Genomic DNA, 15600 nt, shown 5'->3' with positions numbered 1-15600 from the left:
TAAACTTGCGTTAACATTGACATCTTGTGTGATCTGTGCTTAAATACTGATATGATGGTAAAACATGCCAAACATTAAACAACATCATCTTGTGTGACGTCAATGTCTTGTCTAATGTCAACATGTAATGCTTAGACGGTTTTACTATGTTCACCACACCTAATGGTCTCATGACCTCAAAAGAATCCATTCTATGTGCTAAACTTTGGCATTAGTGGCTCAAACACTGAGCACAAAAGTTACTACTAAGGTGTGAATATGAGAGCAGTGCTGTTAACCAAGTATGCCGTTTATCTGTTAACTGTCTATTCTTTCATCCTTTATCCCTGCAAGGCTTGTGGTAGATCTGGAGTCTATACCAGGGACTCTGATGTGATAAGTATACATATTCACACACTCATTTGCAACTTACTGAAGCAAGTCCAGCTTCTCACATTTTACATGACCAAAAACTGATCTGCTAGTAATAAATATCTTCTTAAGTTACAGTATTTAATGATATAAGCCAATGTGTAGAGCTACACTGGCAATCCCTTAACCAAGAGCACATATTTATATCATTATTTTCATATATGAATCCTTTATATGGCTCAATGGAAAATTCAAACACCACCATTCATTTTATTGGTCTTTAAATGAATTCAGTTTGGTAGCCACACAGTGTTGTCATGTGTAGATTACATGCCAGAGCATATGAATTGATTTTGCAATGTATAAATATGACTGACATGCCAAGATTCCTCAAACTATATTAAATACGCTTTATCCAGTCATGACAAAATTTACATTCCCACCATATACAGAAAAATTGTTCAGCTTTGGAGGTATGAGATTAAAAAAGCTATCTATAGTGGCTACAGCCTGTGTATATTTAACGTTTACTGAATACTTCAGGTATGAAATTCCAACCAAGGCTGAGGTTTGTGCAAAAATATGCTTACATGCCTGAGTCACATCCAGTGAGTTAGAAGCCAGTTTACAGGTTTGCTTTTTTGATAATCCCTACAAACTTTACAGTCTGAATACACACTAGTAAGAAATAAAGATTTGTTGCTAAGGAAGGGCACGGCTACCAAGTCAGCCATCAGGATAAGATCATAGTGTTCTCTTCATCCCTGTTTGAGAGAAGTACTGAAAGCATTGAAGAGGAGAAGAAATAAAACTCCACAGCATAACTGAGTTCGAAGAGCTCGAGGTTCACGCTGAGAGTCCACTCAAATATAGCAGAGATGTGCCTGTAGTAGAAATCCTTTTGAGTAAAAAAGATGCAGTCTGACACAAGAGGTTAAGGAATACGTTGTAAAGAATGTACAAAGACACGTTGGAGCCCCTCCAATCAATAGACTTGATCCAGAGCCCAGGTGACTTTTTGCTAGCATGGCTCCTAAACATAATATTACATATTGCATGTGTAACTATGTTCTATGAATATTGTATAAGCAGCAGAATTTTAGAGAATTATGTGCTGGGATCATCTCAATTTGTTATTTTTTTGCTAACACTGCATTACTAAATAGGATTGTTGGAAGGTCTTAGCATGTAGCACGCACAAAACGTTTCGATTGCTAAGAACAGCTGTGAAATCAGGTCTCCTGATCAAACAGTTGATAACATCAACATATTAGACTTCAGAAATGACTCTGATGCTCATACGTATAAGTTGCCCGTACGTTCATGTTCACAAAATGGCTTTTTCTGACTGAAGTACAGAGTTAAAGAATGCAAATAAATTATAACCTCACTATCTTAGAAGGCAATCCACCTTTAAAGTCTGGTATCTCTCAAGGTTTCTTCCTCATGTCATCTCAAGAAGTTTTTCCATATCATCCTCACCTTGGGCTTGTTTATTAGGGATTGATTTATACATGTAAATTTTACATCCATAAATGTAGATGTGTATATAAATCTGCTTTGTTGATTTGAATTGAATTTCACACTATATCTGCTTGTGGTTTCAAGTTCAAGTTTTTTTTTTTTTTATCACACCAGCAATTAATAATGCTATATATGTTATGCATACATTTGGACAGGATACAGAGGATGGTTAGTGTGACCTGGACGATGGAGAACACGATGCGAACTGGGTAGAGGAAGCGCTCTAGTCCAGTTAGTATGCATGTGCTTGTCAAAAATGTGAGCAGCACTGTGTAGAAGCAGATACACACAAAGCTCAAAGCAGAACCCAGGTAATGCAAAAACATCAGCTCTCCTGGCTACAAGAAAAAGAACGGGGGAAAAAAACACAAGACACTGTTATTTAATATTGATAAATAGGTTTTTAGAAGATTAGGATGTGTTATGTAGATGAAGAATATGCTATTGCAGATATCCAGTTTTATACAACTAGTAATCATTAACATCTAGTTACTAAATACTGCATGTACTGTTATATTTTCATACAAGCACTGCAATGTACACACTAGTGCTAGCTCAATGTTTGAGCAAAGAAATAAGAGAAATTAAAATTTTTGCCAAATTGATAAAATGACCAACATTCAGTTAACGTAGGTAGTTATTGCAGGAATGCACTTTTTCAGCAGAATTTGACAAGCTGGATTAAGACTAATTGCAGATTTCAGGCAAGGGTTTAAACTTTTCTTCACGGTTTGATAAATCAGGTTTTTCCAGAATTACCAATGTACAGTCCTATAACATACATACTATTTCAGAATTTATTTTGAAAAACACTCTTTTTTTATTTACATATATTTTTTATATATGCGAGATAAACTAATGGACCAGTTGATAAACCCATAAAGATTGATTTCATCACCTGCTATTTGTACTTACATTGCAGTTTCCAGCAACAAAGGCACCAACACCAGCTAGACAACCAAATACCATGGCAGACTTACTGAAGAAGCGGTGCACAGTGCACTTCTTCAGGATATGTGCATAATGGAAAATACTGAAAATCACAACTAGACAAACAGAGAGAGTGTAAAGTCGTATTTGTTTTCTCAAAATTAATTGCTTCATCACTGGAAAAACACAGTGCACCATATGTATTTATACACAGGTCTGTCAAAACTAACATGTTAACGCAAATTCATTTTAACTGCACTACATTTATTAACGGGTGATTAATGCAGCGTGCATTTCTGTTTGACAAACACACCGGTTAGTTTTGCAATTTTTTCCGCATAACGCCGAAACAAACTTCAATTATAAAGGTCAATTTCTGATTGTCATTCAAATCTGTAAAGTGTCTACTTTTATTATTTTATTCATCTCTCTTCACAGACATAAATAAACAAGCTGAATCTCAGTGAATACTTACCTCACAGACAGAGTAAGTATATGTATAGAAAGCTTCAAATGTCTTCAAATTTACTTTCAAACCTTTACAAGAATCTTTTTTTCTTTAAGCTTTATATTAGGTATGGTTTCACTTATAATAAACATACATTTGCATAAAGCATCCATATTTGTCCCTGGCCATTTTGATTAGAGGATTAAAAACTTAAAAAGTATCAATTTAGGATACATTTAAAACAGAAAAAAATTAGCTATTATGTTTTAATGGTTTGACAGCCCTAATATACATACACACACACACACGTGTGTGTATATATTTTCACATCATATTTCATATTACTTTCATTGTCATGTAACTCTAAATGAAGAATTGATTAGTATCACAATAGCTACGACACTCACATAAAAATGAAGCTGCGTTGATAGTAGCACTAAACAGGGAATTTTCTGGAAATTGGGTTCCACTTCCACTAAATGTAAAAGAAAATGTAGGTTAACATTGGCATGGCAAAAAGTGGCAGAACCCCCGAAATGTTTATGGGTTTAATGTCTGGCTAACCTTATGGTGGGTATGTTATATTCTGTGCAGCAACCTCCAGTTACAGTTTTATTTGTCAGACATGAGTTGCTGTATTCCCTGCAAAAAAACAAAACAAAAAACAAACAAAACAAAAAAATATATATATGTGTGTATATATATATATATATATATATATATATATATATATATATATACATATATATATATATATATATATATATACTGTATATATACTGTATATAAAATGTAATAAAACTGGAAACTATATATATATATATTGATTGATTGATTGATGCTGATTACCAACTAATTCCCACTGTAAATCTATTCTGGAAACACATTGGGACTTTACAGAGCATCCATCACACACACACACACACACATTAATGTGAAAATGAAAGAAAAAAGGTATGGTAATTTTTTTGGGGTCCAAAAAACTTTGAATGTACATAGGAAACACTTGAGAGACTTCACACAGGTAATAAATCTCAAGTTTGAATCTCACAGCTGTGAGGCGAACCACACATTTTGCATCACAGCATGTTTTTCTTTTATATAAATCATTAAATATAATAAAAGATTTAAAGATCATTGTGGTCTACATGTACAACAACTACATAGAAAATTCCAGCAGTGTGACCTGAGTGATGATTCATTAATTCAGTGCTATGGCACTAAAGCAATGTTAGCCTTGTAATACTGCTACATCACTGCACAGACACAAAATACAAACTCAGTTTATCAACATATGATACAAATAGAATAACATGATAACAGTAAAAAAAATTCAGACATACCAATTCCTGAGGGAGCAGATGTGGTTAAATCTTAATGCAAGTCCATACCTGCAAAAATAATTGTATGCATTAAAACATAAATATGAATAACAAAAACCTAAAAAACAATATAATGGTATGTATTTCCTTCCAGTATACCACTATATTATTTATTTACAAAAAGGCCAAGCCCCCATCTGCAGCTCAGTTTAATGAATAACCCGGAACTTTGAGATAGAGGCTGAATCAGATTTACACACTTATATCAGAAGATATATTACAGGCAAATCCATCTTTTGTCCTTCTAAATAAAGTGAATAAACTAAATCATACAACAGCTAAACCAACAGCTACAATGCATTCCAATGAAAGCTTTGTCTTTGCTTTGAATTTCTTTAATGAAACATATTTGTGAGTATAGACCATCAAAAAATAATTTATATTGTGAGAATCTAAAACACCTTTTAATCCAATGCTTCTGGGCTCTCTATAAAATGTTTTTTATGATAAACAGGCCAAAATACATAAAGCACGGCTTTTTAAGATACTGCTCTCTCCCATAGTACTATTGTACTTCCAACTGAAGCTTAACTATTTTCCACTAAAAATAATAAATAATTTTCATGGTTTAGACACAGAGCACATTACTAAAATGTATCGTTATTATTTATATTCAAATTAATACCACACTACTGTAACTGCCATGAGCAAGAAAGTTTGACTTACACTGTCCAGCAACCGATGAGTGAGACAGCACTGAGAGTGATGGGTAAAAAAATCCAGAAAGCCATGTCTCTTTAGATGAGTTATCAAATGACTGAGGAGACTTAGTTTAAGGTTATTCGAAATTCTCTCCCATGTAGATGTCAGCCAGCCAGTTCTTTTCCAAGCTTCATTGTGTTTCTATACTCAGCATTCTTAGCCATGTCTTCCACCAACCAAACTACATTCTTTAATAGTTTCCTTTTGAGAAACTTAAAACATTCAGCCTCTGTTAACCACTCCTTGCAACACATTGCCCTGTCAGGAAGCAGGAATGAGAACATTTGGGCTGGGTCAACTTCACTTTATCTTAATGTTTGCTTAGGTCTAGTGCTTATTCATTTAGCTACTATGCTCCACATTAATCAAGCTGTCTAGGGATTGCAATAAAATGTTTAGTTAAGTGTTCGAAACTTTTTTTTTTTTTGCAAATATGCAGGAATGAATCATATGTGTTGGGTTTATTGTTTCTGTGTTATCTTCTAGAAAGCAGTACAAGATGCTCTGGTTGGAGAACAGCAAAGTAGCTATGTGTTTTGACTAAAATAAAGGAAAGCAGTTAATTTATAGACCACTTCAATGTAGTTGTTTTTCGAAAAACCGCCAATAGACAGTTGTCCCAGTAGATAACGGCCAAATTCCAAAAAAATGAATCATCATATTCAATAATATAACATAGATTATATGTAATTAATGTTTAGTTTAGTTATACAAATAAATAATTGGTTAATTATGACACCTAATGAAAAGGTCTTACTGTGAAAAGTGAAGCCCGTGAAAGAGAACAAGTGGAATAAAGGGGAAAAACTATTCCTAATTCCTTATATTGTGTACTTTTCTGTCATGATCCAACATTTTTTAGTGCTCTTCAATCTTCCTCTTTTGTGTTTCTCTCTGAAAATATGATCAATTATGGTCTGATCTGATCCTGTTTTATTTCATCCTATCTTCACTTCAATTCAAGATTTTAACTGTACCCAGTGTGTAGCATCATGGATGCAAATGGTTAGTTTTATATTTAATTGTAAAATAGGTATCACATGTGTAAGCCTATAAAGATGGTAGACTTCGAAGGTTGCACACTTCACAACTTGAAGGGCGAGTTTGAGCTGCTGCACCCCGCAATTATAAGAGAATCAAGTGCAGCCTGTGTGTCATTTAATAAGGACCCCAGAAATAGTAGACTTATCAACTGCCTTGTGAATAATAATAAAAAAAAATATCAGATGTCATTGCTTCTAGGAAAACAAACGCTTTATTTCTAATATTTTAATGCTGTTTTTTTGTTTGCTCTGAGTTTTTTAAAAACTATGACGTCAATCTTTTTTTACCGGAGAAATGTTGGATAAATAAAGAAGGGTCCTACACACAAAACAGTCAACATGGCGACGTCTTTGAGGAGGACTGCTGTGCAGATTCTTCGGCTGCAGGATTCTTTGCGGTCAGTTAGGTTTGTAAAAAGAAGGATTTTTTTTCTCGAGGTGTTTTTTTAATATATCCATTCTCGGTTGTGTTAAGTATGAGTGATTATGTGGAGTGGAGATATTAAGTCCAGGATGGAGTGAGGTGCACGCACTTTTCTAGCTTGCGGGACTGATAATCAAGTTCAAGTTTTTCTATATTTCTATATTTACAATGCACATTGTCTCAAAGCAGCTTTACAGAACTTAAGAATTAAAGTAAGTTATGTGCATTTATCCCGGATAAGCAGCCTGGGATGAGTGTAGGAAGGAAAAACGCCCTAAAAGAATGAGACCGAAACCTTGAGAGACCAGTCTCAAAACCCATCCTCATGTGGGTGATATTAAAGGTGTGATTATAAATCTTAAAGCAAAACCAAACAATACATAGTCAACTCATTACATTGAAATGGATTTGTATAATAACTTGCATTGTTTTCGAACACAAAACATACGGTTTGGGTTCGTTCTTGTTTTCATAAACAATAGAGAAGACTTAAAATGATGAATTAGGTTCGCTATGGGAACGTGATTCTTCTGTCATCGTGATCAAACACACCGGTATCACTAGGGATCAGTAGGGATGGTAAGATTTACCGATTCGCATCGATACATAGGCATACAAGTTATCGATGTGATGCATCGGTTAAAAAAGTGAGCATCGGATACACGTTAAAGTTGGATATTATTATCTTTTTTTTCATTTTCTTGTTTTTTTGCTTTTTACACATTAGCATCGGAATTATTTCTAAATAATTATTAGTAGATGCTCTATATATGCATTGTTTAGAAAGTGACCAATATTTTATGTGTAGATTGATTTCTCTCCGCATTACTTCTGCCACGTGACTATGACGCATCACAACACTACGGAGACCGTAGGCGTGTCCTGAGTGTCAAATAGAATTTAGATTAACATGGCAGAGGTAGAGCTGCATCTTTCTGGAGACAGAACAGGAAAAGAATGTCTGGCTTTATTTAATCCCCCCCCCCCCCTTTTCTTGCACTACACAGGCCTGTTTGTGAAAGGGCCATGCGTTAGAAAAATGTAATTAAATAGAAAAATTGTATTGCATATCATATTTTTCCATTGAATCACATTGTGTGGTGTCAAATAGTAATTGAATTATCCTACATCATAATGGGGGTAGATCCCATTGCAGCTATTTCCTATGTATTGTATTGTTAACTATGCGTCGAGATGCTAATCGCTTCTACCTCAGTTATGGAGAGGCACATCCCTAGTGATTAGTGCCAGTGTACAGATATTACAGAAGTAAGGAGCAAAGCTAAAGCATGATTTCTTAATGGAATACAGAGACCTCTGTGCAATTGTTGTAATGTAGTTCTCCAAATGCAAAGATGTTTACTATTAATCTTCTGCATATGAACACAAACCTGTCTATGAATGTGTTTTTACAAAGCCAAAGAAACCTCTGCATGGGTTACGTGTAGATAAAAGTACATTAGAAGTTTGAAAAATGGTTTTGTATCTAAGTAAGGAACGATGTGTGAGAGAGAGAAAGAGGCCCTGCTGTGAAAGGACTTAAAAAAAAAAAAAAAAAAAAAAAAAAAAAAGATCCCACTCTTCTGCCCAAATAATAAATTAATAAAAGTAATAAATCAGATTTTTTTTTTCTTGCATCTCTAATTGTTTTAAATGGTTAAAGCAGGCAGAGTGTGTGATAGCAGAGCTGTCTTCTTGCTTTTCTTTGAATGGACAGACTATTTTTGTTAAATTCCTCATGTGAACATTAAAATAAATAGACAATGTCCATTTGTGAAAAGTGCTACAGAAATAAACTTGACTTGAAATAGAAATATACCTCAGCACTCTGATGCTTGATTGACTTAGAAGAAACATCTGGACTGACATGGAAAGTCTCAAAATTTCAGAGTTGTTTGGATTCGCAAATAACACATGAATTGATCTCCGCAGGTTTTCAGTGAAAGATAGAAGTCAGTGCCGTTCCCTGTGGTCAATCCAAAAGCACAGTATACAAGCTCACAAGTTACACAACAAAGAGTTTTCAGGTGAGCTCTTTGACACCACCAAACATTTATTATCCAGTGCCATATCCACCTAGATAACAATTTTAAATAACTCCTCAGATCTCAGTAATCAAATCTTTGCAGATGAAACATCATTTTTCAATAACAAGAGAAAATGTACATAATTTTAAATGGTTGTATTTTCGCTTTATAGTTAAATTTTAGGTAAGTCGCTCTTCTTTCTTTTCTCTTTCTAAAGATGTGCTCTGTGTTTTACAGTACGATGGCTGTCCGTTTACACAGAAGACACACCAAACCCCAGGAGTTTAAAATTCCTACCTGGAAAACCTGTGCTGGGAACGGGAACGCTAGACTTCCCGACTTCAAGTTCTGCAGAGTGCTCTTTGTTAGCCAGGTTGATAGCTTTAACCTAGCAGCTTTTTTTTTTTTTTTTTTTTTAATGAATGTTTTTATTGCACTTTTCTGTTGTATTGGGTAGTTGTGAAATTACAGTCAGACAGAGAACATAGCAGACAGAAACGAGAGTGAAGAGCAGCATATCTGTGTTTATCATTTAATGTTATGCCTGGCCAATTTGTCCTTGTTCTTTTAGTGCGTAATTTGTCTGTACTTCCTGAACCTGGTTGTATGTCATTGTGTGTGACATAGATAAGGCACAAACTGTCGCTGTAAGACAAGATTTTAAAATATTTTTCCGTTGTTTCTTCAGGAATCTTTTTCAGGTTGAAGGAGTAAAAAGTGTCTTTTTCGGTCCAGATTTCATAACAATTACAAAGGTATAAAAAAAATACCAAGCTAAAAAAAAGTTGATGTAAATATTTGTCAGATTTGCAAACCAAATTGAGTTAATGCTTTCGTTCATTGCGATTTTAGAAGGATGATGACGTTGAGTGGGCAGACGTTAAACGGCATGCGATTGAGGTCATCACACAGTTCTTTGAAAGTGGGGAACCTGTAACAACAGGAGTAACGCACGCAGAGAGCAGTAAGTAAAACACTAAAGAGCTGGAGAACAGCGAGAGAGTGGTAATTGTGGGTAATCTTTAATCTCAATATTCCTTTTATGTGCTCTTCAAAGAAATGTCAAATCAATAAGCTTTCATTGTTATTTCTAGCATATATAGCTGATTCAGTACACAGTGAAAATGAGACATCGTTCCTCCAGAACCCTGGTGCTTTATTAAACAACATAGAGCTACAACACACAACATAAAATGCATCGAGTGCAAACAGTGCAGACAGACAACACAAGACAGTGTGGGACAAATATGCATAACACAAACTACAAAATAGTGCCGACCAGTAAACCTACTGTATGCTCTGATTATACAGTACTGTGCAAAAGAGGACTATTAACAAAGAGTATTTGTAAACAAAAACACAATGCAGTGCAAAAACACAGTAGCAGCAGTCGAGAGGTGCAAAAAACAGCATGTAAACAATATTAGACGATTGAATATAAATAATCAATAAATGGTGGTGGAATGGATTGAGTTAAGTAATGAGTGTGTTGAGTTCAGGTTGTACAGTTCAGTAACACACAGTTAAGTGTGTGTGTTTTTATATTCAGTTCTGTGTTGAGGAGCCTAATGGCTTTAGGGGAAAAAGCTGTTTGGATGTGGTGGTCCGAATGCTTCGGAACCACTTTCCTGATGACTCGAGTGTGAAGTGTGTGTGTGTGTGTGTGTGTGTGTGTGTGTGTGGGGGGGGGGGGTCGCCCACAGTGCTGTTGGTTTTGCATATGCAGCGTGTGGTGTAAATGTCTGTGATGGAGGGGAGAGAGTCTCCAACAATCTTCTCAGCTGTCCTTACTGTCCTCTGTAGGGTCTTGCGATCCGAGACAGTGCAGTTCCCAAACTAGGCAGTGATGCAGCTGCTCAGGATGCTCTTGATGGTCCCTCTGTAGAACATGATCAGGATGGGGGGGGGTTACTCAGTCTTTTCAGGAAGTAGAGACACTGCTGGGTTTTCTTGGTGATGGAGCTGGTGTTGAGTGACCAGGTGAGGTTATCTGCCAGATGTACACCAAGGAATTTGGTGCTCTTGACGATCTTCACGGAGGATCCATCAAAGATCAGTGGAGAATGGTCGTTCTGTGCTCTCCTAAAGTCAACAACCATCTCTTTGTTTTTGTCAACGTTCAGAGACAGGTTGTTGGCTTTACACCAGGCTGTAAACTGTTCCATCTTCTCTCTGTATGCTCGATGTTCTTGCTGAGACAGTTGTGTCCTCAGCGAACTTGATAATGTGATTCGAGCTGTGCATTGCTACACAGTCGTGAGTCAACAGAGTGAACAGCATTGGGCTGAGCACACAGCCATGAGGGGCTTCAGTGCTTAGTGTGGTGGTGCTGGAGATGCTGTTCCTGATGCCTCATGACCAGCCTCTCTAAGCACTTCATCACAATGGGTCTGAGCACGATGGGACGATAGTCATTCAGGCAGGAGACTGTAGACTTCTTCAGAACAGGGACGATGGTTGGTGTCTTGAGGCATGTAGAAACAACTTGGGAGATGTTGAAGATGTAGGTGAAGACATTGGCTAGCTGTTCTGCACGTTCCCTGAGCACTGCCAGGAATGTTGTCTGATCCAGCAGACTTCCGTGGGTGGTCTTCCTCGGCTCCACGTAGTTCTGCACCTCAAACCGGGTGTAGAAGTCGCTTAGCGCATCTATTAGGGAGGAATCACGGTTACAAGCAGGTGAAATTGTCTTCGTGATCAACTTCGTTGTCTTCTTCGTGAAGAAGTTTGTGTTCGCCTGGATGCCCTGCCACGTGCGCCGAGTGTCTCCACTGTCCTGGAAGTGGCTGTAGATCCTCTTGGCGTGTGCATGCTTCGCCTCTCTGACAGCAGGGGACAATTTGGCCCTTGCTGTTCTTAAGGCCGTCTTGTTCACTGCTCTGAAGGCAGAGTCTCTTTGTTTCAGCAGCACTCGCATTATTTCGGTCATCCACTGCTTCTGGTTGGAGCGTGTAGTGATGGTCTTGGAGATGGTCATGTTATCAACGCACTTGCTGATGTAGCTGGTCACTGATGTGTACTCCTTTAAGTTGATGGAATCACCATTGGTTGCAGACTCCCTTAACATGTCTCAAATGTTTCACTGAAAATCAGATTTCTCCTTTAGCCAAAACATTAATCATTCAATCAACACACACTTTTTTTTTTTATGGGTTTTTGTTTTTTTCAGAATATAGATAATGTAGATATTATATATAGATATTATATTTTTATCTATCGTTGTAGAATATTTAAACAATTATTGCAGTAAACTCATTTTTTCTTTGTTAACAAAAGTGGATGGCGACACTCTCAACGGCTTTTAAGCAAGTAAACCCAAACATAGTTTTAAAGTTTTGAAAAAATTCATCTTAAACATTATATTTAACCTTTTGTTATGTTATTGTATAATAAAACCAAGCTTTAGCCATGAACATAACCACAGAAGTTGACATGCCGTAAGAAAAAGAAAGGGGGGGGGGGGGGGGTTCAGGTCTTGACATACTTGGTTTGGCACATAATGTCTTACAGACTAGGAATATGTTTTTTGATACATTATGATACAAAACTCAGATTACTTTGCTCTGTCTAGAGTTTAATTGATCTTAGAAGTTAAATGGATTATACAATAAACTTAAATCTGTAAATCCGGTCTCTAATATTTTACAAAATCCTGCATTTAAAATCTTAATCTTGTTTAATTCTGGCATGCTAAGATATTTTAATCTATTTGCTTTTTGATTGTGTAGATGTGTCTGAAGAGGATGATGAGATTGTCTCAATGATTAAAGAACTTTTAGACACTCGAATCAGGTAACTCATGTTGAAATATTTATGCATATGAAGGGTTTTCCACTGTCATTTAGTATTCTACCTTTTTTTTTTTTGCCAGGCTAATAGCTGAGATAGTTCAGTAGCAAACCCAGTATAACTGAAAGTTTAACACAATGACTTATACCAAGACACTTATCAGGACCATGTGCTGGTTGGAAACAGTGCCGAACTGATAAATGCATGTTTCCTGTTTATAGCACAAAAGCTTGTTTAATGTTACACAGCAGCTGTGTATGTGAATGCACTTGAACCCGACCCAAATTATTCCTTTTTAGAAGTGCAGAGATCCAGTTGGACCAGTATTTAATGTAAAAAAAATATGGGAAGATATTAAATACAGTGCCCTCCACTAATATTAGCACTTATATACATTTGGGTGACTAGGAACAGCAAATTATTTAACCGTCACATCATGTTTCACAGGGGAATAAATATAAGGTAATGCAGACTAAATTCTCTTATTCATCACTGGTTGTTAAGCCTTACAAAAGTAGTGGGTAGTCAGTATAAAAATAGCAAAGGCATTAAAAATGCTTGTTTTTGCCATCCGGTAATAATTAAAAAGGTGAAGTCGACTGAAATTTTATGAATTGACCTGGAAGAGGATCTGGTCTATATTGTCATATGGCAATATGGCACTGTGAAGATGATCGTTCTAATGCCCCCAAAATCTCTAATCTGGACAATATGCAAAAATAAGTGGTGTAAATATGAGAAATGCTGACATGCCACACTACTTTTAATATACATCCCAATAACCATGTGGTGTTTTTTTTTGTTTTTTTTTCTGTAAACCCCCCCCCCCCCCCCCCCACACACACACACACACACACACACACACAAATAGTTTTGAAAAAAGTAGTTGAAAATTGGCTTTATACCAATACAAGGGTGGTACAGTATAACCACAAGTCAAGTACAGTAATTGTAGATTTAAGGGAAGTAATCTATTCCATAATCCATAATCCATCCATAATCAGAAATCATAGAGACACAGGTCAAGTGCTTTAGTTAATGCATCAGAATAAAGAAAAGTATCATCTTAAGAGGAAATGTCAATGTATCCCAATGGAATTTCTAAAAGCTGCAAATAAAACCTCAAAAACCTGTTTAATCTTGCCAATAAATAAATAAATATGCCAATGAACTGTGCTATATTTTCTTGAAATAGATTTGAACAGGAAAAGAAGGGCACAGCACTTTCTCTGTTACAACTGTCTACAGTTTAAAGAAGAATTGGGGCTGCTTGGAAGCTCCTGTCTGCTCTTAGTGACACATCTGAGACCTTCTCCCAGAAAAGCATCTTGATGTGTTCCATGTTTCACAGGCCTACCGTACAGGAGGATGGCGGTGATGTAATCTTTAAAGGCTTTGAGGATGGCACAGTGAAGCTGAAGCTCGTTGGCTCCTGTACCGGCTGTCCCAGTTCCACAGTTACTCTGAAAAGTGGGATTCAGAACATGCTACAGTTCTACATTCCAGAGGTGGATGATGTTGAAGAGGTGAGGGATATCATTCTAGTCATAGGCACTACAACATAGCTACTGATTTTCAATGTTAAACATTTTCAATTCCTTATTTCAAGACGTCTGCACTTCTCATATGTTTCTCTGTTGCTCTTGTTCAGGTGGTGGATGAAGTGGATGAAATCAACATTAAGGTGTTTTCAGAGCTGGAGAGAAAATTAAAGTGAAAATAAATCCACGCTGTTCTCATGGATTGTAAAGTTTGACCATACAACTGTTTGACCGTTGCCCAGTGGCCATTCTACCCAGTAGAAATAGAATTATAAATGTGAATGCTTTATCCGGGCCACAGTAACAGTGGAGCTGGAGACTCTCAGGAAGATCAAGCAAGAGTATTGAGTACATTCTGGATGGGATGGGGGTCTCAGAGTACCATCTCCACATGCATGTGCACACGCGCACACACACACTCCTTCATACTTTAGAGTGAATAGGTATAAAATATTTTGCAGTATACCAAAATATTGAATAAATTATATGGAAGATTCCTGAAACATGCATTGTCAAAATTATTTTGTTATATTTTTACAAGGCTATACTAAGGTTTCAATTTGCTGAAATTCAGCCTGCCCATGGTTTTACCCTACATTTTTAATATTAAAGTTAGGAATGAATACATTTGTGCTGAATAAAAGAGAACAATGAAATGTGAGTTATTAACAAGCAAATATAATTGTGGTGTAGTTTGAAGTGTCCTGTAATGTATTCACAAGAAATAAACCTTGTTTTGCTCTGGCTGCTCAAGTACTTATTGGAAATATCACTTTGAAACTGTAGTATGGCACCTTGCGATGCAGGGCGTTATAAATATACAGTGTCCTGGCTTTGGATTGAAAATGAGCCTGACCAAAATAAAGCTGTTTTGAAGAGAACTCCAATCAATGTCTCTTGTGCCTTTTTTTTTTTTTTTTTTTTTTTTTTTTTTTTTTTTTTAATAATCGAATTAATGACTCTCTGAGTGCAGTGGAGGTGAAGAGAGTTTCTGATAGGGTGATGAACATGAAGCTGGAAGTTGAAGGGGCGATGATAAATGTCATCAGTGCTTATGCTCCACAAGTGGGTTGTGAGATGGAGGAGAAGGAAAAATTCTGGAGTGAGTTAGATGAAGTGGTAGAAGGTTGACCTAGGAATGAAAGATTGGTAATTGGGGCAGATTTAAATGGGCATGTAGAGGCTGGAGAGAAGGGGAATGATAATCAGTAGGAGTAAAACAGAATACATGTGTGTGAATGAGAGGGTGGGCAGTGGAGGGGTGCAGTTGCAGGGAGAAGTGGTGGAGAAGGTGGAGGAGTTCAGGTACCTGGGGTCAACAATACAAAGTAATGAAGAGTGTGTTAGAGAAGTAAAGAAAAGAGTGCAGGCAGGGTGGAGTGGGTGGAGAAGAGTGGCAAGGGTGATTTGTGATCAGTATCTGCAAGAGTGAAAGGGAA

General features: G+C 36.6%; 2 protein-coding genes across 3 annotated transcripts; one reads left to right on the top strand and one right to left on the bottom strand.

Moving 5' to 3' along the window:
• Nucleotides 1-601: 601 nt before the first annotated feature.
• On the bottom strand, nucleotides 602-5706 carry LOC310725580 (transmembrane protein 150A). Its single transcript, XM_083540564.1, has 7 exons — nucleotides 5302-5706; nucleotides 4597-4644; nucleotides 3818-3895; nucleotides 3661-3728; nucleotides 2791-2921; nucleotides 2036-2213; nucleotides 602-1272 (listed from the first exon to the last, which is right to left on the bottom strand). Exons 1-7 carry the CDS (start codon nucleotides 5364-5366, stop codon nucleotides 1085-1087), a joined length of 756 nt encoding a protein of 251 aa, XP_083396690.1. The 5' UTR covers nucleotides 5367-5706; the 3' UTR covers nucleotides 602-1084.
• A 937-nt stretch (nucleotides 5707-6643) lies between these two features.
• Nucleotides 6644-15042, top strand: LOC310725578 (NFU1 iron-sulfur cluster scaffold homolog, mitochondrial). 2 transcript variants are annotated; one of them, XM_083540563.1, is made up of 8 exons: nucleotides 6644-6778; nucleotides 8737-8831; nucleotides 9069-9204; nucleotides 9520-9586; nucleotides 9684-9795; nucleotides 12560-12623; nucleotides 13972-14146; nucleotides 14272-15042. In XM_083540563.1, the coding sequence occupies exons 1-8, from the start codon at nucleotides 6720-6722 to the stop codon at nucleotides 14335-14337; spliced, it is 774 nt and encodes a 257-aa protein (XP_083396689.1). In that variant the 5' UTR covers nucleotides 6644-6719; the 3' UTR covers nucleotides 14338-15042. The 2 variants fall into 2 exon arrangements, with proteins under 2 accessions (XP_083396689.1, XP_083396688.1); XM_083540562.1 differs by having other exon boundaries at nucleotides 6645-6787.
• The last annotated feature ends 558 nt before the right edge of the window (nucleotides 15043-15600 follow it).

Source organism: Silurus aristotelis, assembly GCF_946808225.1.
Source record: "Silurus aristotelis genome assembly, chromosome: 4".
Classification (NCBI taxonomy): Eukaryota; Metazoa; Chordata; class Actinopteri; order Siluriformes; family Siluridae; genus Silurus; species Silurus aristotelis.
Note: the sequence above shows the minus strand (reverse complement) of the source record. Positions and strands in the feature narration are given on the sequence as shown.

Bases quoted from the DNA above. Each gene is read 5' to 3' on its own strand.
- LOC310725580 (XM_083540564.1), bottom strand. From the start codon at position 5,366: ATGGCTTTCTGGATTTTTTTACCCATCACTCTCAGTGCTGTCTCACTC. The intron at 3,896-4,596 runs GTATGTCTGAAT...GTTTTTTTGCAG, and splicing joins ATCTGCTCCCTCAGGAATTG to GGAATACAGCAACTCATGTC. The intron at 3,729-3,817 runs GTTAGCCAGACA...TTTTACATTTAG, and splicing joins TATAACATACCCACCATAAG to TGGAAGTGGAACCCAATTTC.
- LOC310725578 (XM_083540562.1), top strand. From the start codon at position 6,720: ATGGCGACGTCTTTGAGGAGGACTGCTGTGCAGATTCTTCGGCTGCAG. The intron at 9,205-9,519 runs GTTGATAGCTTT...TTGTTTCTTCAG, and splicing joins GAGTGCTCTTTGTTAGCCAG to GAATCTTTTTCAGGTTGAAG. The intron at 9,796-12,559 runs GTAAGTAAAACA...TTGATTGTGTAG, and splicing joins AGTAACGCACGCAGAGAGCA to ATGTGTCTGAAGAGGATGAT.